At 33.5% G+C, this 26471-nt stretch overlaps 3 protein-coding genes and 1 pseudogene across 3 annotated transcripts; 3 read left to right on the top strand and 1 right to left on the bottom strand.

Annotated features, from left to right (window-relative positions):
* Nucleotides 1–298: 298 nt before the first annotated feature.
* LOC124829532 (anthranilate synthase beta subunit 2, chloroplastic-like) lies at nucleotides 299–3896 on the bottom strand. The gene is made up of 8 exons (XM_088108532.1): nucleotides 3658–3896; nucleotides 3416–3576; nucleotides 2165–2235; nucleotides 2000–2037; nucleotides 1753–1863; nucleotides 1454–1553; nucleotides 1209–1341; nucleotides 299–583 (listed from the first exon to the last, which is right to left on the bottom strand). The coding sequence occupies exons 1-8, from the start codon at nucleotides 3770–3772 to the stop codon at nucleotides 482–484; spliced, it is 831 nt and encodes a 276-aa protein (XP_087964658.1). The 5' UTR covers nucleotides 3773–3896; the 3' UTR covers nucleotides 299–481.
* Nucleotides 3897–8856: 4960 nt separating this feature from the next.
* LOC148202806 (putative ascorbate-specific transmembrane electron transporter 1) lies at nucleotides 8857–9870 on the top strand. Its single transcript, XM_088110559.1, has 4 exons — nucleotides 8857–9009; nucleotides 9094–9142; nucleotides 9265–9464; nucleotides 9559–9870. Exons 1-4 carry the CDS (start codon nucleotides 8857–8859, stop codon nucleotides 9820–9822), a joined length of 666 nt encoding a protein of 221 aa, XP_087966685.1. The 3' UTR covers nucleotides 9823–9870.
* A 3075-nt stretch (nucleotides 9871–12945) lies between these two features.
* LOC124829430 (peroxidase 5 pseudogene) lies at nucleotides 12946–14113 on the top strand (annotated as a pseudogene).
* A 2536-nt stretch (nucleotides 14114–16649) lies between these two features.
* LOC124829523 (small ribosomal subunit protein eS12-like) lies at nucleotides 16650–18586 on the top strand. Its single transcript, XM_047303052.2, has 5 exons — nucleotides 16650–16762; nucleotides 16906–16948; nucleotides 17725–18013; nucleotides 18153–18218; nucleotides 18306–18586. The coding sequence occupies exons 2-5, from the start codon at nucleotides 16941–16943 to the stop codon at nucleotides 18363–18365; spliced, it is 423 nt and encodes a 140-aa protein (XP_047159008.2). The 5' UTR covers nucleotides 16650–16762; nucleotides 16906–16940; the 3' UTR covers nucleotides 18366–18586.
* The last annotated feature ends 7885 nt before the right edge of the window (nucleotides 18587–26471 follow it).

The raw sequence follows: 26471 nt of genomic DNA, 5'->3' as shown, positions 1-26471 counted from the left end.
CTTTAATTGATGAGGTAATATAAAAAAAAATTATATTAACTTTACTTTTATTCTTTAACACACTCATAATAATTTTTAGTGATTTGGTAAATCGACCAGACCCACATTATGATTTATATTTATCCCAAAAATGTCTTCTACCATGTTACTAGCATATATACTTTTTTAGCTTTCACGTCTACTGCATATGCAAAGCTCACTAACCACACCACCACATCTATATCTAATAGGTGGAACCTTTTCTCTCGTGAACCATGCATTTTCCAACATGAAAAAGTAAAACGTTTTTCCCTGACAGTGACAAAGTAAAATCAAACTTTTATATAAATTAATGAGGTCGAGGTTTTTAACTTAACAAGATTTACTATCACATTCTAAACTGTGACTGATAAAGATTTTAACTAATAATCTTTATCTTTATTTATTTTCTGCAGAACTTAAAATGCACATTTTAACTACTATCCACACATCAAATATTGTTTTAAGAACCACCACCCTCCATTCTCTCAATAAGCTTCACAAAATTTTGGACAATTTTCTTCCCTTCTGGAGTTATGATGCTCTCCGGATGAAACTGAACTCCCTGTAGTTCAAACAAAATTAGATTTCAATATCTGAAGAGAAGGGAGACATGTTGTAAGTTCAAATACAATAAGAACAAAACATGAGAATATATTGATTAAATGAATTAGATGAATTTTGTTTATTAATTAGAGAACTTATCAATTCATGGTATATGCATCACTCTCACATTTCTAAATTTCTGAATTTGTAGGAGAAAACTGACATTTACATTGATTTACTTCATAATAACACGGAAAAAGTAATAAAACACATGCCAAACAGATAGATGATGTCAACTAAACTCCATATCAAGAATGAACCTGATTACATTATATTTCTTTATTTTTGGAAGGAAAATAGATTTCTTCCTAGATTGCATTAGAGAAATATCAAGTTGTTAATTTATCTTCTCCTAAATGAAGACCAGGAATTAACAGTTACAATATGAATACTTCAATCCCATAAATCAGTCATCAAGATTCAATAATCACAGTCTAGTTACTCTTTACATCAGCATATTCCTTTTATGTTCCCTTCATGTATTATTGGAACACTTAATCATTTAGACCAAGTTACTTTACATTGATAGAACATTTATTTCGATGCTAAATAAGACAAGTTCTGAAGAAAGATTAAGATTTTACCTGCAAATGCTTATATTTCTTATGGCGAGCAGCCATTATAAGACCATCTTCTGTCCAGGCAGTTGCCTCAAGTTCATCAGGAAAACTCTCTTTCTCAATCACAAGGCTGTGATATCTACCAGCCAAGAAAGGACTGAAAATAATACAAATTAAATGGAGTAAAATTATGTCAGATCACAGTTGAAACTTGAAAGTAAAGAGAATGCTGCTGCTGATCATAAATAAATCGGAAGCAGAAACCTTACTTTGACAGTCCAGCAAGTACTCCATCTTCTCCTTGCTCATCATAATAAACCAAGGTACTTTTTCCATGCATGACACCATAAGGAGAACGAACAATCTTTCCTGCATATGATAACATGAGAAAGTTTTGACAGCAGAAAGGAAGAAATGAGGTTAATAAAGGGAGATTATATGGTAAAGATCTAAATGCAATTAAAAATGAAAGTCAGATTAACAATGAATGACATACTCATTTTTATACAACTACTGTGTATGTGCATAAAGGGATTTAAAGGCATCCATTAATCGAACTCGAACTCACCTCCATAAGCCTCACCAATGCACTGCAAACCCATGCACACACCAAACAATGGTACAGTTGGTCCAAGTTCCAAAACTGTTTGCAAAGATATGCCAGAATCTTGAGGTTCCCCTGTAAGATGAAACAATGTAAGTGATTGTGTTTATTCTATTATTTCTTTTTGTTTACAGTTATGAAACATTGATCATAAGCATTGTTGATTCAGAAATTAAAAAGAACAAAAAGCTCAAAAAAATCCAAGCCTTACCTGGCCCAGGTGATATTAGCACTCCTCTAGGATTTTTCCTATGCAAAAGAAAAAAACATGCATAGTTAGTCTTTTACACCAGGATTAAAGATCATGTAGTATCCTACAAACTGCTTCATCAATAAGAAACTGTTAGGCACGTATAAGCAGCAAAAATTATTTTACCTTTTCAACTCCTCCACTGTCAACTCATCATTGCGGTAGACCTCAAAGTGAAATCCTAACTCTCCCATATACTTCATATGTAAATCATACAATGTTAGAATAGCCACTTTGTAAACCATATGCACATGTACAACAACAGATTCTACACAGATCTCTCATATATTTTCCTAATTGCATATTTCTCAAAAACAGAGAGGGTAAAATGTCAAACTTGTTATAGCTCATTGGATAAAGTTTCATCCAGTTTGCAGAAAAAGAGGGCAAGGATGAGGGAATTTCAGTTCCATTTCCAACAGTTTAGGGAATAAATGACTTGATTCAATTTCCAGATTTCCATATTTTCTGAAATAAACTAACCTGTTATGGAAATCCATTTTAAATATTTTCTTAAACCTTCATTGCAGGAGGACCGAAACTAGAGCAAAAAACTTCAATGTAATATTTTCAGATTGTGTTTGAAATTAGAAAAATTTTTGTGCTGCTTATTTCACAGATGATGCCACTAATTTAAATCACTGCTTTCATCCCAACAAGTTTCACAAATTTGAACCATTTAAAATGACTCCCAAGACTTCTACTAAAGAGATTTAGGTTTTCTACAATTCTGCAAATTCATCAACTCCTAAACACACATATACAACCAAGAGAGTACGAACCAACATCATGAAGAAATCACACAAATGGACACACAAAGAAAGTTGCATAAAAATACAATCAACACTCCTTCTCAGAGTAACACGGTGAGAAAACTGTATGATGTTAATCATCAAATATTACAAAATAAAAGAGAATCAATCCTGAGAACAAACCAACACCAGTAAGAATCACATTAATAATTAATAATGGATATAGGTCTTCTACATTTCTTCAAATTCATTAACTATCAGGAATTTCAGCACACATAAAAGGGAAGGGATTATCAGTCAAATACAAACAATACCACTACCTTTTCTGACCTAATACAATGAGTAAAGTACATTATTTCAGTTATCAAGCACTAAAAAAAAAGAAACAATCTTGAGAATCAATCAAAACCAAAAAGGAATAAATCAAATGAAACTTGCAAAGATTATAGATAAAACCACCACATAATCAATATCAAGAAGGCACCACACAACTGATCAAGAATGGATTCAGCTCCACCGCAATTCCTCAAATTTCATCACAAAAATAAAAATACAAAGAAAGAACCTTGCAAAGATTACAGACAAAACCAAAGAACCACACACTAAACATCAAGAATGAACCAACCTGGCAAAGATTATAGGTAAAGCTGTCATAGTTATCAATAACAACAATGGGGTTGTCGATGGACTTCTTAGCCGAAATGGGGAAATCCGAATTAGTTTCCAAGGCTTTCAGAGCAGCATTGGGCACCACCCCACTTAACCTTTTGCTCACAGAAACCACCCCTGCCATAGAAAACCAAAATTTCACATCAGAACACACTCATCAAGAAAATCTCAAAGAAAAAACGATGTTGGGTCACTCACCGAGGCAGGAGGGTTTGACACGGCTAGCCAGAGAATGAGGGATGCGAGGAGAGAGACAAGAAGGAGAAAGATTGTTGGATTGAAGAAGCGATTGAGAGAAGAATGTGGCAGCCATATTCAAGAAATTTTTTCTCAAACAAAGTTGAGAACTTGTTCATAAATAGTACAAGCTTTTGTCTTGCACGCTCCTACATATAGCACAACCACCTCCTTTAACGTGTGAGGGGATTCTCTGCGGTGAGAGCAAGAAGCAAATGAAGAAGAATCAATCTCAGACATTGGATCTTGTCCCAGATTAAATGCGTGGAACCTAACTTACAAGATTTTCAAAAAGTTATTATGTTCACTTTCTTTACTACATACAAATTGTTCATTGGAAATAAAATTTAAATAACATTTATTAAGACGAATTGTTTAATTGATATTTTCTGAATATGATGTTATTAAGCTGTCATTTATTACTAGTAATTGTTTAATTAAAATATACATTTAATATATTCAAATATTTAATAAAAGTTATCATTCTAGAAAATATCATAACGAAAAATAATTTCCGTTTGAGGATATTGTATATAGAAAAAAAGGAAACAATATAAATAAATGAAAATCAGATCAAAACTTAAATTTGTGTAATTGTAAAAAAACTATATTAAGACCGAATAAACCTATTTCTGAAAAAATTATTTGACTAATAAAAAGGGAAATGATTCAAACTAAACAACTTTTTTTTTTTTAAATTTCACTCAATACTTGTTAAACAATTAGCACATTTTCTACTCTCTTTTAGAAACTTTAAAAAAAAAATATTACACATATTTATCTATCTTTATCAGATTATGCTAAAATCCTTCACTAACATAGAGTCATTTTGCAATTATGAAAAAAATCTTACTTTTGACCCCACATATTTCAATAGTAACCATAACAAAGAGCTTCAACTATCAATCCATAAGATTTAGAATTGGTTTTTTTCAAAGCTATTGTTATTTTCGATAAATAAAACTAGATATAACTTTTAGTTAAGAAAAATTAAATGTATTTTTGTAATTTAAGGAATGGTTTAATCATTCTTATAGTTTTTATTTTCGGTGATTTTTCTCAAATAAATCTTTCATTTTTTTTGTCTCAATTGGGTTCCTCTCTTTGAAAAAATAAACAATTAGGTTTTTACTGATAATTTCATACTAATATCCTTAAAGAGGATGACACGTGTAAGCTTGTGATTTTTTTTTTAAAATAAAATAAAATTGTCACATGACAATGACAGTATGAGGTGGCACTGACAGTGTTACATGTCACCGTCAGACTACGTGTCATTGTATGTCTTAATTTGGTCCCGATATTTTTATTTTGTTTCAATTTGATTCCTATATTTTTATTTTGTTTCAATTTAGTCCTAATTTTTTTTAAAATTAAACAATTTTGTTTCTGTCCAAATTCAAATAAAAATTAATTTGTATAAAAAAGTTTACAAAAAAAATTATACAAATTGATATTTTTTATTAGAAAAATAAAAACTTATGAACTAATGACACATTTTTATTTATATAGTACTAAAGAAAATAACTTAGTTCCATTAAAGTTTTGGTTTAATCATTTAGGACATCCCTATTTCTGTAGGGTTTTCTCAATTAGGTCCTTGTATTGTAAAATCTCTCAATTAGGTCTCTGAATGTGAAAAATTGGATCAATTTAGGGCTTGCCGTTAATTTGGGTGGACGACGTTAAAAAATGTCATGTGTGACAGAGTGACATGGCACACATTGGTCGCTGAGCTGGCTTTCTTTTATTTACATATTTAAAAAACTTCAATGAAAATTAAAACGCAACGTTCTTATTTCATTGCGTTCTATTCGTCTTATAGAGGGAGACAATGTTTTCCTTTCTCTCCTCTACTCTAGTTCGTCCTGCAAGGAGAAGAGGGCTTCTGCGTTTTGTGCTGGGACAAATGGCAGTGACGATGATAGCGTGGAGAGAGTGCGACCCGACAGCGTCTTCGTATTCTCCGGGTAGATCGTGATGGCGCGTTGTTCGTTCCTTTCTTTCTCCTTTCCCCGTCCTGGGTTCTGTTTGGGGTTTTCTTACAGGGAAAGAGAGACGAGTTTCAAGGGGCTCAAGCACGACGTTTCGCGACGCGAGGATCTCGCCCTCCAGTGTCTTCGCGGCGAAGGGAGAACGTGTTTGGGCTCGCGATTTGGGGGTTGCTTTTACTTTCTTTTCTGTAGATTGGAACACGAATTGGAGTTCTTCTTTTGCAACATTGGGGTTAGGGTTTCTGAAATTGTGAATTTGGGATTTTGGATCCTGCGATTTAGGGTTTTGTCTGTTCTATGATTTTGGGGGTTTCAAATTGGAATATGAGTTTGAGTTATGGGAATTTCTTGTGTTCTTGATGTTTCGTTTTGGGTTCTTCCTTTCTGCATTGTTTTTTTTTTTTGCGTTGAGGGTCCTTTCTCGCTGTTCTGGGTTCCCGTGGTGGTTGAGGATGGTTTTTCTGGCTTCCCGCGATGGTTGATGATGGCTGTGCGAGTGGCGCTGATGGGTGCAGCCATGCCACGAGTGTTGCGTTTTTTTTGCAACGTTGCGTTTTGATTTCATTCAAGTTTTTTAAATATGTAAATAAAAGAAAGCCAACTCACTGACCAATGTGTGCCACGTCAGTGAAACTTAGTAATATCACCCTGCCATGCACAACATTTTTTAACGCAGTCCACCCAAATTAACGGCAAGCCCTAAATTGATCCAATTTTTGACATTCAAGGACCTAATTGAGAGATTTTACAATACGAGGACCTAATTGAGAAAACCCTACAGAAATAGGGATGTTCTAAATGATTAAACCTAAAGTTTTTAAAACAAAAATTAAATTGAGACAAATAAAAATAAAGAAACTCATCTAAAAAAATTCCGTAAAATTAAACAACAAATGAAATCATTTAACCTAAATAATATGAATGAACAATATAAAAGTTAACATTTCAATAGTAAATATTTTTATGAATTTATATTTCCATACAATGATAGTAAATTCAAGAAAGAGCATATGAACAAACAACGATATATTGAACAGGAAAATTACATCAGGGTGAGTTCATTACATCCAATTCCAATGAAAGAAAAATTTAACTATTCCTAGTAATCTATAGAACGTACACATTTGAAGCAATCCCTTGCAACAATGGTGTCTTGATGCCTTGAAGTAGTCTCCTGAAGTTCCTGAGATGTTTTTGTTTCTTTCCTCTGTCCGAAACTTCTCTCCTTTCTTTGTGTCTATTTCCCACTTTAAAAGCCAATTGAAAAAATAACTAATTCGCTAAGCGCACAACTCTTTATGCGCTAAGCGAATATTCAACTGCAATATATATTTAATTGTCCTTTATTCGCTTAACGAGTTGTGCTGGTGCGCCAATAAAACTCTATTTAACTGAGCGATTTAATGCTGGCTTAGCAAGAAACATCTGATAGCACTCCACTTTGATATATAAATTCCTGTACAATTTACTACATATTTTCCTACTCCTAATTATAATTTTTCAATGAGAAAAACACATTATTTCATAAATAAATACAAATTTTGAGTTAATTAATAAGTTTGAAAACATATTTTTCACCGCGGCTTTTAGACACCAAAAAGTTTGAAGGAAAGCAATATGCTATTGGCAGTGACTATCAAAATGTGAACACCTTTTGTCAAATTGTAGTAATTAAATGCCACGTTCAGATGCAGATATATTCAGCCACACTTAACCATAGTTTACTCTTCTGCAAATGGTCAATATGTTATTCTAATTTTTCTATAATCAAACACTAAAAATAACCTTGACGGAAGAAAGAAGAGAAGAGTTCAACCGCAGACACACTTACTTAGATGAAAAACACATGCCTCCGTCTCAACCATCTCTTTCAAAACAACCTATAAATACGTTTCCTTCACCTTTTTTTTTCTCTCATCCTCTTCTATCAGCTGCTAAACAAAATATATACACATCATAACTCTTCCTTAATCATCATCTCTTATATTTTCTAAAATTTCGACTACATTATACAATAATTTTTATGAGATAAAAATTAAAATAATAAGATGAAATCAACAACAATTAAATATTTCTCCAAAGATAAACATAAAATACAATTAACTAAATTTTTTGAAATATATATAATACATATCGAATCATATGTATTAATAAAATATTAAAAAGTGATTAATTTTCTCAAATTTTTTAACTATTCAATATAATAACTGTCACTACTACCTCTTAGTTTTCATATGAAGAAAATGAGGGACAATTTAAGTTTAAGCTGTACTACACAAAGCTATACATTGATATCAAACAAAAGATCTAAGGTTCACTTAATAACACATAATCTATAAACTTTTTATTTCAAATCAAACATCCCTATACCAATACAAATAGTTGAACTAAAGGAATATTAATATCCTATTTTTTTTAATTATTCTGAATAGATAATATTATATATATACGGTTAGAGTACCAAAAAATAAATCTATATAAAATATATAAAATACAACTTATATATATATATATATATATATATATATATATATATATATATATATATAAATGTTTATATTCTTATAGTTGTATGTTCAACGAGAATATAAAAATAATTTATATAAAAATAATTAAATTTCTAAATGATTTAAATTATGGTTTTCTAAAGCATTATCTAACAATATTATTATGAGTAAAATTAAGGATAACTGCAATTTATAAATTATTTGAAATTTAATTATTTGTACGGAACTCAACTATTTATGAATTGTTTCAAACTTAATTAATTTTAAATAAGATTTTGAACCAAATTAACAATAACCACAATTTTCTTTTTGACCTGCTCTCCCATTTTTAACCATAGTAATAAGTAATAGGGTAAATATTTCATTTTACCTATAGACAAATTCTTACATCTAACCCTAATGAATATTAAATATCTAAAATTATAAAAAACTAGCTTTCATTGAGATAATTACAAACCACAAAAGATTAAGGTGGCATTTGTCGTTGCCGGCCAAACCGTTCCCATATTCGTTTTTGTTAGCATCCTCATGCAAATATATGTGTATACTTTGATTCTTTCATCGCTTTATTTATACATAGCCATTGCAGAGATGCCCTAATTATTAGTCTCTTAGACCCATTTGAAATCAAATACGAATCTGAAAAATTGAAGAAAAAAATGGGTCGTGGGTTCCAAGCTCGAGCAGCTTCAATTACCATAGTTGCTCATTTGTTGTTCATAGCAATAACAACCCTTTTATTAGTTTGGTTGCTACACTTCCGAGAAGGTGTTGCCTTCTTCAGCTCTTCCAACCCAACCAAGATTTTCAATGTGAGTTGTCCATGAACCATTTAATTGATGATGTTCTTCTGTGATCTGGCTTCTATAACATCTATTCTTTGCTTTTATATGCAGCTCCATCCACTTCTAATGGTCATTGGATTCATTTTAGTTGGTGGAGAAGGTCACCAAATTTCTATTCTTGCCAAATTCGCATGACTTTTCTGTCATCATAATATTAAGCCAATTTTCTGATTGTTAAAGTGTCTCCATTTGTAATTTACACAACAACATTACTTGCAACAGCTATCATGATATACAAGTCTGCGGCTAAAAAAAGCAGGTCAGTGAAAGTGGTTCACCTTCTATTGCATCTGGTAGCTATGGTGGCTGGAGTTTTAGGGATCACAGCAGTGTTCAAATCAAAGAAAGAAGTTGGTCTTCCTGATATGTATACATTACACTCTTGGCTAGGCATTTCAGCAATATGCCTATTTGGTTTACAGGTATACCTAGTTAATCCGTTGATGGATTTGCCCTATTTTTGTTTCTACCTTTAGATCATGTGATAGTTTTCTGATGATAATTTTTCCTTTTCAGTATATCATAGGTTTCTTCTCTTATTTCTTCCCTGGTGCAGAAATGTCTACTAGAGCTTCCCTTCTGCCATGGCACAGGTTTCTGGGCATGGCCATATTCCTTCTTTCAGTTGGCACAGCCGAGACTGGTTTGCTTCAATATTTCCAGTTTTTACACCTTTTTCGCAGCCAAGAGGCTCTCATAGTCAATTTCACTGCTCTCTTACTCTTCCTTTATGCTTTCTTTGTTGCTCTCTCTGTCACTCTCCCAACAAATTATTCCTAAGCTACTTCCTTGCACCAATAAATCCACATTGTAAATCCAAATACTTAAGCAAACTCCACAATTCAATATTCCATTTCACACTTCCATCCCTTATGGTATTAGTAGACAAAATCCAAAGTGATGTACCAAAAACATTTTAGAAGGAAGAATTTCAGGGTTTACTTTTGTAGTATCACTTTTTTATAATGAAGTATTTTTTTAATACTTTTTCGTTCCAACTTATTACACACAAAAACGACGTATAACGTCACGCGTTTAATGTCCAACCACTAAATAGTCAACTTTAAAAATGACCGGTGGCATTTTTGTAAATAAATGCAATTATTAAACATCGTTTATAATTGTAATTCGACGTAAAAGGATATAAAACGTCGAATGTCCTAGCGTTAGACGTTAAAAGGTTAGTGAATTCAATAAAAATTTAAGCGGAAGATTGAAAATTCATTCACCTCTTCTCTTCTCAAACTTTTCTCGAACGAAGTTTGACGACCATCACAGGTAATCTTTCTTTCATTTGATACAAATGCATGTTAATTAACTACTTTATGTATGATTTTTGTTTGTTGTAACCGATTATTTTCTCTCTCACGGGTGACGACACTTTATTCCGATGAACCCACTTTTTGAATGCTAGTTTTCGTTTTCGTTTTGAAGAACTTATTTGTTGAACTTGTTTGTTGTTTTTTTTAACTTGTTTATAGTTGTTGTTTGGTTGAACTTGTTTGTCGTTGTTGTTTGGTTGAACTTGTTTGTTGTTGTTTGATTGAACTTGTTTGTAGTTGGTTATTGTTGTTTGTTGTTAATCAAAGTTCATGCTTTATAAAATACCAAAAACTTGAAATTTGTTGTTTTTCTGTTTTTCAAATCTGGTAGAGTTATTAAAAAGGATCACAATTAATTAAAAAAATAAAAAAAAATTGATTAACATCGAATATTGACAAAATTCGACGTTAAGTTAACGTCGTATATTGACAAAATTCGACGTTAATTTAACGTCAAATTTTTTAAAATTCGACGTCAATTTAACGTCTCCTGATATGACGTCGTTCGCAAATTCGCCGTTAAAAGCCCAAAATATTCGACATTGTACGCGATTTTTGTACTAGTGACAATATGTTTATTTCCTTCTCCTTTTTATCCTCAATACATTATTGTGACGACTTCATGATTTTCAATATGATTTTTAAAGTATGTATTATTATATAATTAGCTTTTAAACATTAATACAAAAATATTATAAATAAATAAGTCATAAAAATTTTATAGAAATAAAACAATAAACATTTGTAGCTAATTAGCAGAATTGTTAACATGAGTTTATTATAAATTGTTGATGCCAATCAATTTTAAAAAGGTCATCTTAAAGTATAAAATCATTTATGAAATACGTCATACTATTAGTTGCAATACAAACTACACGTATAAGATAAGCTAATAGAAAAGAGTTAAGAAACACAATATATTCACATTAATAAGTTAATGCATATAAAACTCTTTACATCAAACACATTCTTTGTTTCAATGGATATAAAGCTCAATCTGAATTACTTGCCTTATCGAAAGGAAGGTAATGAATGTGTATTAACTTATGATTTGTACTGAAGAAATTGACAAAATGCTCAAAGTTAGAAGAGACAAAATGTGTAGGATATCGGTATATATGCTCTTGTAACTACATGCTCAAAGTTTACCCAAAGTGTTTTGCAAAAACTTTCATCAACTTTTATTGATTCATTTTATCTATATTTGGAATGAAGCTTGAATATATTCAAAGCTTGAATATATTCAAGCTTGAATAAAGCTTGAATATAACGATCAAACACTGACTTAGACAAGGCAAATGTGTCACTCGGCCCAAGCTTAGACCTATCTAGGTAAAGTCCTATAAACGTAACGAATTATATTATAAATAGCATAATCATTAGGTATTTTATTTATGTTCTCATTAATTACACATTTAATACTACTAACATGAGAAGTTCACTTGATGAGTGTCTTCTATAAGAACAACCTCATTCATCTTACAAAGAACGAGTATTGAGGAGGACGAGAATGAGCACTTTAAAGATTGCATGTTGGAGACATTCAAAGAAATATAGTCTTTGCACGATACTCGGTCGCCTGTATAAGAACACAAATAATTCCATACTTGAATATTTTAAAAATTATAATTGTCTTATTTAAATTTAATAATTTTATTCCAAACTTAAGCACCTAAGAAATTTAAATAATATATGTATTTAAAAAAATCGAGTTTAACAAGTAATTATCAAACTTTTTTATGAAATTTAATTTCTATAATAATATATAAAAGTACGAAACCATTTCTTTTTTATAATTGTTTTTGGACATACCGTAAATAAAGATATAAAGATAAAAAGTTGTAAATTTAATAACAAAATACTTTTAGATATATTAAAAATAACGTAATAAAACTTATAACGTTAATATAATTGCATCTCTATTATTTTTTATGCAATATTATTTATGCATAACCATGTATAAGGTTTATCATCGATAATGCCTTTACTTAAGTTATTAATCATCAATTTTTATTATTATACATTATAGTATATTAGTTGTTTATAACTGTATTTCTTTTAGTTACTAATGAAAAAAAAGAGAGTTTCTTTTATTAAAAATAAAATAATGACAATAATAAGGTGATGTGTTATGTTATTTAAAATGTGAGAAATGTGATTCTTTTAAGGAGAGATTTATATACTTAATTTATCCAACGGACTCCTCTTGAACCCGTCTACGGCCAGAGCGGCTTGTAGACAACAAAAAAGATTGAAGAATTGACTATAAAAATGTGAAAAGTTATGATAAAATTGTAGTAGTTAAATGCCACATGACATGCAGATAGATGCAGCAGACACAAAACAAAGAAAAATTCTCAGTGGACTTGTGCAAGTGCTAAATAAATATGTTATCCTAATTTTCATATAATCAAACAATAAACAAAAACTGAGGCGGAAGAATAAAAGAAAAGAGTTGAACCGCAGACACACTTTGATGACCATTTCTTTCAAAACAACCTATAAATAATACTCTTCATCTTACCTTCTCCTTAACTTCACTTTCATTCATACATTCTGCCTTTTGCAATAACCCACAACAATGGATATTATCACTCGCCGCTTCCTTCCAATCATTTCAACTTTGCTTCTCATTCTAGTTTCTCTTTCTTCAATGGCCTCGGCGTCTCTCAAAGTGGCGTTCTACGCCTCCACGTGTCCATCTGCGGAGGAAATAGTGAGAAGTACTGTAAACAAAGCCATTTCAGAAAACTCAGGCATAGCAGCTGGTCTCATAAGGATGCATTTCCACGACTGCTTTGTCAGGGTAAAATCAATCACTCATCTCTCAACTATCATCGTATTAAAGAACACCCTCATCAATTTCATTTATGCATTTTTTCAGGGCTGCGATGCTTCCGTGTTGCTAGCATCTACCCAGGGTAACCCAGCAGAAAGAGACCATTTTGCCAACAACCCAAGCTTGCGTGGGTTCGAGGTCATTGAGGACGCCAAGGCCCAGTTGGAGGCTGCATGTCCTCAGACGGTGTCGTGCGCAGACATATTGGCCTTGGCAGCAAGAGACAGTGCTCTTAAAGTGGGTGGCATAAACTACGACGTTCCAACAGGACGCAGAGACGGTCTTGTCTCCGTGGCCGATGAAGCGGCGGAGAATCTGCCTGCACCAACCCTGAGCGCCGATGAGCTTGTGAGTAGGTTTTCACGAAAGGGTTTGTCTGCAGATGAAATGGTGACACTTTCGGGAGCCCATTCCATTGGTGTGTCGCATTGTTCTTCCTTCTCTAAGCGGTTGTACTCTTTCAATCAGACCTTGCCGCAAGACCCATCGATGGACTCTTCCTACGCTGAAACCTTGAAAACAAAGTGTCCTGCGCCACCTTCCATCTCAGACCCGACCGTGTCTTTTGATCCTTCCACTCCCATTCGTTTGGACACCAAATACTACGATGGATTGATCGACCACCGAGGCTTGCTCACATCGGATCAGACGCTGTTCACCTCTCAATCCACCAGGGAAATGGTTCTCGGCAATGCCAACGATCCTGCGAATTGGTCTCAGAAGTTTGCCAAGGCAATGGTTCAAATGGGTTCCATAGATGTCCTCACTGGCTCCAACGGCGAGATCAGGAAGCATTGCACCTTTGTTAATTAATTCACTCGTCCACAGCTCACTCGCTCGCTTTCGTTTGTTCAATTCTTTTTTTACATTTTTTTTTAATGTTGTTGTTTATTTTTTCTTTCTTTTAATTAATTTTGTAAGAGTTGTGTCCATAAATTCAATTGTAATGTTATTTGTTATTATCATTTTTTTCTGTAAAATTCATTAATAGACAGTTTTTTTTGACGGATAAATTGGATTTACAATAACACTCCCCCTCAATCAAAATTATCTAAAGACTTCAACCCCACTATGCCTCTAAATTTTTCAAATCTGCATTGCCTCAAGGACTTAGTAAAGATATCCGCAATTTGCTCCTCTGTGCTGCAATATACTAGTTCAATCTTATTCTTCATAACTTAATCCCGCAAGAAGAAGTGACACTTTGTCTTTATATGCTTTCCCGTGGCATATTGGGTTCTTGGATAAGTGTATGGCAGACTTATTGTCTACTAGTGGTTGAATCGGCTTCCTGTAATCCAGTATTAACTCCTCCAACACAGATTCCAGCCATAAACATTGGCATGCTGCTTCTGCAGATGCTATGTATTCTGTCTCACAGGAAGAAAGAGCTACTACACTTTGTTTCTTCGAACACCAACACACTGGTGCAGTCATATACTTGAACAAGTATCCTATTCTTCCATCATAACATTCTTCCATTCTCTTACATCTATAGCCCGTTTCCAAGAGATTGGTTTTGTGTCTGCAAGGAAGACCGGATGCGTAAGCTCTCCACAATTAATGAGCCTTGTGGATGGAAACTTCACTCGCTGAGATCTCCTAACCCCTTTTGCACCTTCTCCTATAACACTTCTGGACTCAACCGCTGCATCCTCAAGCACACAAGGAATGTGAGATCTTTCCTTACCCTTCTACATCCATTCGGCGATCTCATCAATCAGCACATATCTACTGATTATCACATAATTTGTTGTTGGATTGTATAAAATGTATGCACCTGTTGGGTGGTAACCAATGAGTATAAGAGCCTCACTCTTATCATCTAAATTCTTCCTCTATTCTTATGGAATGTGTATATAGGCCAAGGATCCAAGTATCAGGAAATAATCCGGTCCATGCTTCTTCAAGGGTGCTGTTCTGGAGCCTTTTTGTTGGGCAGCGATTCAGAATATAAGCAGCAGTTGACACAATTTTTCCCCAGAAATGGTGTGGCAAATTCTTCCCTCTTAACATGCACCTTGTCATGTTCAACAATGTTCTATTTCTTCTTTCATTCAGCCAATCCATTATGTTGAGGTGTGTAAGGAGATGTCGCCCCATTTTCTATGCCTTTGTGTGCACAGAATTCAACAAATTCTCTGGAGTTAAACTCACCCCATCAGTTCTAAGAACCTTTACCTTCCATTCAGGTTGTCTCTCAACTAGCCTGCAAAACTTCCAAAAAGATGAGAAGACCTCTCTCTTTTCTTTTAACAAGTATAACAATATTTTTCTGGTAAGCTCATCCACAAGAAGTACCTGTTACCTCCAAGCTCTTCCGAGCACACCACTCCAAAAGCGGTTGTTTGGCCATGTGCATGGTTGCTTTGTTGAACTCCTTTCGGTGATGCTTGCCAATCATACACTCACCATACTTTTGCTACCAAGTAGATGTAAGCTTCTGAAATTTAGATGGCTATAACGGTAGTGCCATAACCAGTATTCCTTATTAATATGTACAACATTCATGCACTGAACTACTGTTTTAACAATAGAATCCAGCTCTACCATCCAGTCTTTATTCCCAGTCACGTGATTAGAAGAACCGGTGTCTAAACACCATGTTCTATCACTCCCTCCATCAGTTGTGGAAGTTACCGTTAACAGGACTTTATCTGAATTCATGCTATCTTCTTCATGTGCCAAGTGTGCCATATCACTATTCTTTCCTTTCTTGTTTTGAGACTCATTGTGCTAGCACTATAGGAAAAATGTCCAATTTTATCACGGACGTAACATTGCATTTTCTTGCGGTCAAACAGAGACAAGAAATTACAAACAGAACCTATTTTCTAAACTATTATCAAGTACACAATAAATAAATTCCTTAACAAAATAAAACCCTATTTGATTATAATTAAAAATATAAAATTAACCCTTCATATAATAATTAGAGGTGAGTAAGTGGTAGGTCTAAAATGTTTAAAATATGTTTTGCAATTTTTTGTAAGTGAATTGAATAAGTTAGTTTTCTGTATTAGCAGCCAAAAACCCACTCAAATACCCATTTGTGCTGGATTCAAACTATAATCTGAATAAAATGATACACTTATGAAATTAAAATATATTTATATTTTTTCTTTCCCAATCTATTAAATAAAGTAAATGTCTTTAGTTTTTACAATTATGTATTTTTAAAGATAACTTAATTAATTATATATATTAAGATAATTTTATCAATTTTATAATATTTGATTTTATGAGTATTAAATTGTTCAAATTGGAATATTATAAATGGGATATAAAATTATTTGAAAAGTGAAAATTTAATTTAACGATATATTCATAATCATTAAAATATTATTTTATCTAAAAATTCGTCGGAGAAATTAAAACTAAAGTTAAATTTAAAGTTTTTATTTAATACAAAAATTAAAACAAAGAGGGTCAATTCAGACTTTTCAGCCTAAAATGTTAGGGTTTATTGTTTCACATATATTTTAGATTTTTTTCTCTTATTTTCGTATCAGAACGACAGAGCTAAGAATTGATTGGGGGCGGCTAACTCTTCAACAAGGTTTTTCTCTTTCTCCCGTGTTCTCTGCTCTTCTCATTTTCCTAAGATAAAAGCTCAAATTTTTTGTGTAAAACATTTAATCTCTTTGCCTATTAACGTGTTTGCTCAATCTCTGATTTGAATAGTTGTTTTTGTTTTGGCAGAAGCAAAGCGTGTCTTTTGAATTCGACAACGAAAGATGTCTGGGTACGCTCATTTTTTTCTTAACGATTTTCTAATTCAGTTTGGTTTATGAATGCAACTCTCTACGCCTTGATTTTTTAATTCAATATTCAACTGAAATACCTATCAAGTTATGGTAGTGAGGATATACATACTGATTACAATGTCTGCTCGTGGTTGTGTCATGCGTTGAGGTAGGATTTGGTTAGAGATGAGAATGGGTTGGTATTGATATCCACTAAAAATCTGTTTACCAGCCGTTTTAAATATGTGGATATTTTTGCCATTTTGGATTTTGGCAGTTTCAATTTTCTATTTTAACACATTGATGATTAAAACTGAATTGATTTTATCACTGTTGAGTTTAATTAATTGGAGTTCGGATTTTGATTCCTTGTGTTGAAAATGAATGAAGTGAACTATTTACCATGGTCTATTATAGTTCCGGGTAGTGTTGGCATTTTTGTTGCGGCATTTATCATATAGGAAATTGTTTTTGAAATATTCCAATGGGGTTGAGAAATGTGCAAGGACGGCTTGGTTAAGCACTGTTAATTAATTTAATTTGATTTGTGGAAAATTGAATGATAGTGCTGTCCCTTAGTCTTGATTAGAAATTAAGGGATAAGGAAAACTAAATATATAATGTATGTGCATTGCTGCTGGTAATAAAACTTGTTCACATGCTTGTAATGTTATGTGCATTGCTCTACTCCTTTTTTTCGAGTAGCTTTTCCTGGATGAGTTTAAGATTCATGTATATGTATCTCCTGACTGTTTAGAATACTTGTACTATGCAGTGAAGAGGTAGCTGTTGCAGCTGAGGCACCTGCTTCCATTCCCGGTGAGCCCATGGACATCATGACTGCTTTACAGCTTGTGCTGAGAAAATCTCTGGCTTACGGTGGTCTTGCAAGAGGTCTTCATGAAGGTGCCAAGATCATTGAGAAGCATGCTGCACAGCTCTGTGTTCTAGCAGAAGACTGTGACCAACCTGATTATGTGAAACTGGTGAAGGCCCTTTGCGCCGAGCACAATGTTAGCCTTTTGACAGTTCCAAGTGCAAAGACCCTTGGAGAATGGGCTGGTGTAAGTGCCTTAGAGACTCCTAACCATTTTACTTAAATTCCTTGTACCATTCTTTTACTCTCAATTCCCAAATTCAGTTGGTGAATGTTCGTAAGGATTTTATTCTTATAATATTTTTTGTTGAATATTTTTGTTTCAGTTGTGTAAGATTGATTCAGAGGGAAAGGCTAGGAAGGTAACTGGTTGCTCATGTGTGGTTGTTAAGGTATGGCTTTATTGGCCTGTATATTTGAATTGATGTTTTGGAGTGCCTTTCAGTGTATGTGGATGTTTATGTATTTTCCTTTTGCAGGATTTTGGGGAGGAACATGAAGCCTATAATGTTGTTCTGCAGCACGTGAAAGCTAACTGAATTAAATGTCTAGATTTGTGGGTTTCAGCTTGATGTTATTTTATTAGTCTTTGAGGAATACTTTTGCCTCTGGAGTATCTGCATAGGGATTTTGACGATTTACAATCATATCCATTCTCATTGTTGCTGAGTAAATGGTTTTTTCTTTATTACTAATGGTTTTTACCCTGTTATGACGGTTTTTTCTTTATTACTAATGGTTTTTACCCTGTTATGACTTACCAGAACAGTTCGTTTCGTATAAGTTCACTTTAATCTTCTCTTAATTTGTTTCTAGCTTCAAGTACTTTGTAATAACCTGCTCTTAATTACATTTCTTTTAAACCAATGTACATATCGCTTGGCCTGTAGCATACGAAAATATATTTCTTACTTTAAAAATGGTTGTTAACGGTAAATGTATATACTTAAGAAAATAAATGCATTGACGAACAAAAGTATGTGAATGAACACATTTTTGATGGATATCACCCTCGGGTTGCATCAAGGCCTAACTTTATTTCTTTGTTTGTAAAAGTGTAAAGTTAGAGTTGCCTATTTTGTATAGGACTAGTATTTTGATCCGTGCAATGCGTGTGATTACAAATGTATTTTGTTTTCTATATCAACAATATATTGGGCTGTAATTTACAATCATTGTTGAGCTAGCATACTGACCATCCAGTTTTGATTTATTTTTCCTCTATCAAGTTTAATATCACTAGTTTTTTTTACTAGTTTGTCTAGTTTGGATGATTGTCGGGTTGGTTGGTTTGATTTGAATGATTGTTAAACTAGTTTGTTTGGATCCATGTTGGTCTGGTTTGATTTGAAGGACTACTAAGTTGTGAATATCATGATTGTCGAGTTTTTCTACTTTGGTCTGGATGATGTTGGGCTGGTCTATTTTGGTCTTGATGACGGTCAGAATGGTCTAGTCTGGTCTTGATGGTTATTAAGTTGGTTGGTTTAATTTGGATGACTGTCGGGTTGGTCTAATTTAATTAAAGATTTTTCACAAAAAAATGTAAAAACTTTTTTCATGATAGTTGAGATACACAAACATGAAAAAAATTGTAGATATATGCACCAGATATTCCACATTCAAATGTGTTGTGGTTAATGAAAAATAAGAAAACAATAAAAATTCTTGTTGTGCTTGTCTCGTATCGAGCTTGTTGAGCTTGTTGTCTCCAACCGAGCTCGTCTCCATGTTTCTCCTCTCAAGCTTTTCTCCTACTGAGCTTCTCTTTGGCCGAGCTTGTATCGATGTTTCTTATTGAGCTTGCATCCATGGTTGGCATTTGGTCTGGTCTAGATAAATGTCAGTTTGGTTGATTTGGTTTGGATGACTATTGGGTTGGTTTGGTCTAGTCTGTATTCACTATCGTGCTAGTTTGGTCGAGTCTGGATGATTGTTGGGTTGTCAATGTCACGATTGTCAAGTTGGTCTAGTATGGTCTGGATGACTGTCGGGTTGGTCTATTCTATTCTAGATGATTGTTTGGCTGGTTCGTCTTGTCTTGATGATTGGCACGCTAGTTTGGTCTGGTCTAGATGATTGTCGGGCTGCTAGTCTCATGACTCTCGAGTTGGTTTTGTCTAGTTTGGATGATTCTCGGGGTGCCAAACTCATGATTAGCCCTAGCTTTCTACATGCTCCACTTAGCTTAGTGAAGGATGTGGAAAGCTCGATGAACCATGTGGAAAACTCAATGAAGCATGAGGTTAGGTTGGTGAAGCATGTATGAAGCTCGGTGAAGCATGTAGAAAAGTCGATGGATTGCATGAGATTTGTGTTAAATTAGTGGGACCCGCGAGTTTAACAACTAGGAAGATAGATGTGATATTCTAGTGCTTGTGCGGGTCACCCCTTTGCTTATTGTGAGATGTGTGTGGTTACTTTTTTGGTAGCAACGTGGCAATTAGAAAAGAGGGAGGGTGCGCTTATCATATAGTCAAATGGTTATGTTTGACTTTGGTGGTGTTGATATTTAATGGAGAATTGTTTTGGAAATGCTTTTATGGGAGAATTAATTTGTGAGCAAGGTCGCTAGACAATATGGTTCGAGTGTTGATGACTCTTTCGGCCATGAATAAGGAAAATAAATTATTTTCGGCCGTGGATGTGGGAAGAGGATGGGTCAAGTGTTGATAACTCTTTTGGTTGTGGATGTGAAAAAAAGATTCTCTTTGGCTTAGGATGCAGGAAAAGGATGGGTTTGAGTGTTGATAACTCTATGGATATGGGAAAGAGATTCTCTTCGGCCATGGATGCGAAAAAGAGATTCTCTTTGATCATGGATGCGGGAAAGATATTCTCTTCGTTCAGGGATGAGGATAAGGTTGGTGTTGGATGGCAGGATGACTCAAACTAGTTGGTTCTGATGAACAGGTGGTATGGTAGGATACGGGAGATAGACCCCTGATTTGTGATGATGAGGTGTGATCGTGTTTAAATTGTTGATGTGTTGTTGTGATGAATGTTTAGCATTTATGTGTTATACTATTTTGCTTATGATTGATTCTCAGTTAGCTCACCCCTATGTTTGTGGTTGTAGTTTCCACTTGCGGGAGTAAATGATCATGCAGATAGTTCGAATGTTGTATAACGCGGCAAGAGAATTGAGAGAGTTAGAGAATTTATGGTTATTTGTATAAACTATTTTATTTGAAGTTTTATTTTATAATTAAATTGGAGTTATGGTTTTTGTTTTTAATTGTAAAGACTTATTAAATTTGGATTTCCACGATGATATTATGATTTTAAAAATTTCAAATTTTTTATACATAACCGTGACATCCCAAAATTGGAGTATTATAATGTGAGACTATTAAGGGTGATATAAATAAAAAAAAAATTCATCAAATATGACTTAGAAATATCTTGCTCAAAGTTTTTGTAAGAACTAGTTTAATTAATTACTTATTCAACATTTTTATCACATAAACCTTATGGCTTAAGTTTATACGAAACTTAACGAAATAAGTTGAGGAAAATTATTTTAACAAATTTATTAACATGATACTAAAGTCAATTAAACATTGTGCACGTTAATATGATTCTATAAATTTAAATTCTAAAACCTTTTAGAATTCTTTCAAATACAATTTGTTCGTACATGTTTAGTTTTTCTTTATCTGATTTTCACCTTTTCTTTTCCTTTCTACCTTGCTATATTTCTTATTATTGAATATAATGAAAATTATGTATGAGATTAATCTCTTTTGTGTTGAATATACACGTAGAGTTCTCTATTTATAATAGAAGAAATATGGGTTAAGCCCAAAATACAAATAAGAAATAAATAATAACAAACTAACTAAAGATAAAAGATAAATATAAAATAAATATAATATATCTAACACTCCCCTCAAGCTGCTGCATACAAATCATATGTACTAAGTTTATTACAAATATAATCAATTATTGGTCTCCATAAAGACTTAGTGAAAATATATGTTAACTAATCACTTGAATTGACGAACTCAGTCTTGACATCTCCAAATACAATCTTCTCTCGAATGAAATGACAGTAAATCTCAATGTGTTTGGTCCTCTCATGAAAGATAGGATTATAACTAATATGAAGAGTAGTCTGATTGTCACATATAAGTGTCATTTGAGTGACATCTCCAAATTGTAACTCTCTAAGCAATTGCTTAAGGCAAACAGGCCCACAAATGGTTGAGGCAATAGCTCTATATTCTGCTTCTGCACTAGATCTTACCACAATACTTTGTTTCTTGCTTTTCCAAGAGATCAAGTTACCACCAATGGAAACATAATATTCGAATGTAGATCTTCTATCAAAATGAGATCCTCCCAATCAGCAATAGAATAACAAACCACTCTTGTATGGTTACTAGAACCATACAACAACTATTTTCTAGGAGATCCTTTAATGTACTTTAATATACGAATAACTACATTCCAATGATCTTCACATGGGAAATTAAGGAATTGGCTTACCACACTAACTGCAAAGGAAATGTCAAGATGAGTAATTGTAAGATAATTCAATTTTCTAACTAGTCTTCTATATTTCTCGGGATCTAACATAGGCTTTCCCTGTTTTGGTAGAAGTTTAGTATTAGGATCTATGGGTGTGTCCATAGGTTTTGAATTCATGAACCCAGTTTCCTCCAAAATATCCAGTGCATATTTCCTTTGAGATATAACAATACCATCGTTGGATTGTGCCACCTCAATACCCAAGAAATATCTAAGTCTAGATCTTTGATTTGAAAATGGTTGCACATATGTTATTTCATATGAGAGATGCCATGACTATCAATGCTTGTAAGAACAATGTCATCAACATATACTATCAAGTAGACAGATTTAACACTCGAGTAACGGTAAAAGACTGAATTATTTGTCTCACATCGATTCATACCAAATTATTGAACAACATTATTAAATTTTCCAAACTAGGCCCTAAGAGATTGTTTTAGGCCATATAGCGATTTGCGAAGACGACATACCAACCCAAAAGACTTTCCTTGAGCAAAAAATCTAGAGGTTTCTCCATGTAAATCTCTTCTTGCAAATATCCGTTAAGGAATGCATTTTTTACATCCAATTGATAAAGAGGTCATTGTTGAAGAGCCGTCATGGCTATAAATAAACGAACAGATGCCATCTTTGTCACTGGAAAAAAAAGTATTATCATAATCCAACCCAAAAATTTGTGTGTAACCTTTGGCCAAGAGACGAGCTTTGAGGCGATCAATAGTTCCATCATGACCAACTTTGATAGCAAAAATCCACCTGCAACCAACAACAAATTTTCAAGACGGTAATGGGACAAGCACCCAAGTTCCATTACTCTAAAGAGCACTTAGTTCATCTAGCATGGCTTGACGCCAACTAGGATGGGGCTAAGGCATCAGTAACAAATTTTGGGATGGTCACAGAAGAAATAGACGAAAGACAGGTATAAAAAGGTGAAGATAGTCTATAATAACTTAAAGCAAGATAATGTGGAAAGTGATTACGAATAGAATATATACCTTTTCGGAGGGCAATTGGAAGGGTAGACTCAATTGTCGAAGCCGAAGGAGACAAGGTAGTTGGCAATTGAATTGAGTCACTTGGTGGGGGTTGAGAAACACCTGGTGAACTATGCACAATTGGAGGAGTACAAACAACATTAGAAGGAGACATATCAGAAGAAGAATGATCGTTAAAATAAAAGGAATACTCATTGAAGGTGACATCTGCTGATATAAAATAACGATCAAGAGAAGAAGAAAAACACTTGTATCCTTTCTTTGATTTAGTAATACCTAAAAAAACACATTTGTGTGATCGAGGAGCTAACTTATCAAGACCAGAACTAAAATTATGAACAAAACATATAGACCCAAAAACTTTTAGAGGTAAGGGGTGAAGGGGTTCATGAGGAAATAAGATAGAATGATGTATTTTATTATCTAAAACAGAAGAGGGCATGCGATTAATGAGATAACATGCAGTAAGAATAGCATCACCCCAAAAATATTGAGGAATATTACCATGAATTAAAAGAGTGTGAGTTGTTTCAATAAGATGTTTATTTTTGCCCTCAGCCACCCCATTTTGTTGAGGTGTATAAGCACATAAAATTTGATGGAGAATATCATAAGAAGCCATAAATTGTTGAAAAGAATGGGAAAGATATTCACAATCGTTATCACTGCACACAGTTTGAATAAAAACACCAAATTGAGTTTTAATTTCATTATAAAGGGTTTGAAAAAGATAAAATAAATCAGAATGATTTTTCATTAAAAATAACCAAGTACGTCTAGAATAATCATCAATAAAAGTAACGAAATATTGAAAACCTAGAAGTAGACATAACACGACTAGGTCTCCAAATGTCAGAATGGACTAAGGCAAAAAGGAACGAAGCACGTTGTGAGACACTACGAGAAAAAGAACTACGAATATGTTTTCCTATGACACGACTCACAGACCAAATTGGACAACTTGGATAAGCTAGTAAGAAGTTGTTACAATTTGGCAAGACTGAAATGACCTAACTAAGCATGAAGAAGTGATGGAGACTCCATAACTGTGCCAATATGTGTAGAGGGGCGAAGATGATAAAGACCATGAGACTCACATCCGGTGCCAATCACCTGTCTCGAACTCCAGTCCTGTAAACAAACAAAATCTTTGTTAAGAGAAATATCACAATCAAGAGAACGAGTTAGACGACTAATAGATAATAAGTTAAAAGGAGACTCAAGGACATAAAGAACATTATCAATGGATAAAAAAGGAAAAATGTTAATAGTCCCAACACCATGAGCTAAAATTCTAGATCCATCAGCCATTATAACAGAAGGTAAAGGATTCGGAGAGGACAAAGAGGAAAACAAAGATTTGTTACCAGCAATGTGATTTGTGTCTCCCGAGTCAAGAACCTAAGAGCCAAGAGAAGAAGATGGACTCAGACCAATAAAAGATGTACTTGTGTGTGATACAGATGTAATGAAACTAGAAGGTTGTTGATCCTTATACCATTTGAGAAATTTACTGGAAATAGTAGAGTCATCAGTAATATCAGATGAAGGAGAATCCCCAATAGGTGATTGTGACGGAGGAGAAATCTAAACAATAGTAGCAGATCTAGGAGGGTGACCATGTAATGCATAACATCTGTCAATCGTGTGGCCTAGCTTGCCACAATGGTTACACTTGAGACGTCCTTTTCCCGATTTGTGAGAGTGATTGCAATCGTGACGTTGAGATGTTAATGTAGAGGAAACATATGTATCATTGATGGATTTAATAGGTACACGCAAAAGAGTGAAAGAAGTAGAAGTCAAAGTGGGAACAACAGGTGAACCCAAAATCTGATCACAAATATGAGAATACCCATCAGCAAGGTTGTGCAATGCTAGTAGCATGAAGAACTTTGACTGTTGCTCTATTTATTTGGCAGAAGTAGAGGCATGAAGCAATAATTCATTAAATTCATAAAAAATAGCATGAATTTTGCCCATATAAACAGTCATAGAGTCGTAATGCCAAGAAGCAACAACATTGAGTATCATTGGTGTATAATAATTTGGCCTGTTCCCATATTTCAAAACATGTTTTGTAGGAACGAAAAAATTGTTTTAAGGAGGAATGAAGGGTACCTTTTAGAACAATGCATAACTGAGCATCAACTTTCAACCAATGGGAAACCGCAGCAGAATCCATAGTTGTCACGTTCTGAGTAATATGATCAAGATACCCCTAACTCTTAAGCCAAAGTTTAACGTCTGATGCCCAAGTCGCATAATTAGTATCATCTAACTTATCAATAGATAAATGCACATTGACATAGTTAGTATATATGGACGGGTCAGAAGCCATGAACAACCAAGAAAGTAAAATCCTTGAACTCAAAAGAGGCTCAATCAACATAACCAGACTAGATCCAGATAGGGGAGGTCGTATAAGTCCAATGAAGGTGGTCGACAACGGAGACAATGACACATATGTTGTCACGAGCGGCTAGAAAGTATAGCGAAAGCAAACTATGATCAATGCATGAGAGTGTGTCTGGACTCCGATGGTAGCGATCTTGACGACGTTGTGGTTGATTGGTCGAGACGAGAAAAATTGTGGTCACCAATTAAAACTAATGCTCAAGTGACAGTGGTGTCTCTTAACTCTAATGGCAACGACAACACTCTAACGGCAGTGACGACAACTCTAACGACGACGGCGGTTGTAATAGATAGAGCCCGCAAACAAAAAACCTTATGTTTTAATTACCATGTTGAATATAGTGAAAATTATGTATGGAATTAATCTCACTTGTATTGAATATACACATAAAGTCCTCTATTTATAATTGAAAAAATATAGACTAAACTCAAAATACAAATAAAAAATAATAATAAACTAACTAAAAATAAAAGATAAATATAAAATAAAGATAATATATCTAACACTTATCACATAATTATCATGTGTTAGTGTTTTCTCCTCTTTTAGGAGATATGTTTCATTTTTTTTCGATTTAATAATATAGTAATGAGGAGTTTATATAGTTCGTACAGAATCTTAAGTTCAACCCTCCCTTTTATGAATTAAAAAACTTTCTTCGATCTTAAATTCCAAAATAATAAATCTATGAG

The sequence above is a fragment of the Vigna umbellata genome, chromosome 3 (assembly GCF_029865625.1).
Source record: "Vigna umbellata cultivar VRB3 chromosome 3, Vumbellata_1.0, whole genome shotgun sequence".
NCBI classification, from domain to species: Eukaryota; Viridiplantae; Streptophyta; class Magnoliopsida; order Fabales; family Fabaceae; genus Vigna; species Vigna umbellata.
Note: the sequence above shows the minus strand (reverse complement) of the source record. Positions and strands in the feature narration are given on the sequence as shown.

Bases quoted from the DNA above. Each gene is read 5' to 3' on its own strand.
- LOC124829532 (XM_088108532.1), bottom strand. From the start codon at position 3,772: ATGGCTGCCACATTCTTCTCTCAATCGCTTCTTCAATCCAACAATCTT. The intron at 1,554-1,752 runs GTGAGTTCGAGT...TATCATATGCAG, and splicing joins CATTGGTGAGGCTTATGGAG to GAAAGATTGTTCGTTCTCCT. The intron at 584-1,208 runs GTAAAATCTTAA...TTTGAACTACAG, and splicing joins AGAAATATAAGCATTTGCAG to GGAGTTCAGTTTCATCCGGA.
- LOC148202806 (XM_088110559.1), top strand. From the start codon at position 8,857: ATGGGTCGTGGGTTCCAAGCTCGAGCAGCTTCAATTACCATAGTTGCT. The intron at 9,143-9,264 runs GTCACCAAATTT...TACTTGCAACAG, and splicing joins CATTTTAGTTGGTGGAGAAG to CTATCATGATATACAAGTCT. The intron at 9,465-9,558 runs GTATACCTAGTT...TTTCCTTTTCAG, and splicing joins TATGCCTATTTGGTTTACAG to TATATCATAGGTTTCTTCTC.
- LOC124829523 (XM_047303052.2), top strand. The intron at 18,014-18,152 runs GTAAGTGCCTTA...TTTTTGTTTCAG, and splicing joins CCCTTGGAGAATGGGCTGGT to TTGTGTAAGATTGATTCAGA. The intron at 18,219-18,305 runs GTATGGCTTTAT...TTCCTTTTGCAG, and splicing joins GCTCATGTGTGGTTGTTAAG to GATTTTGGGGAGGAACATGA.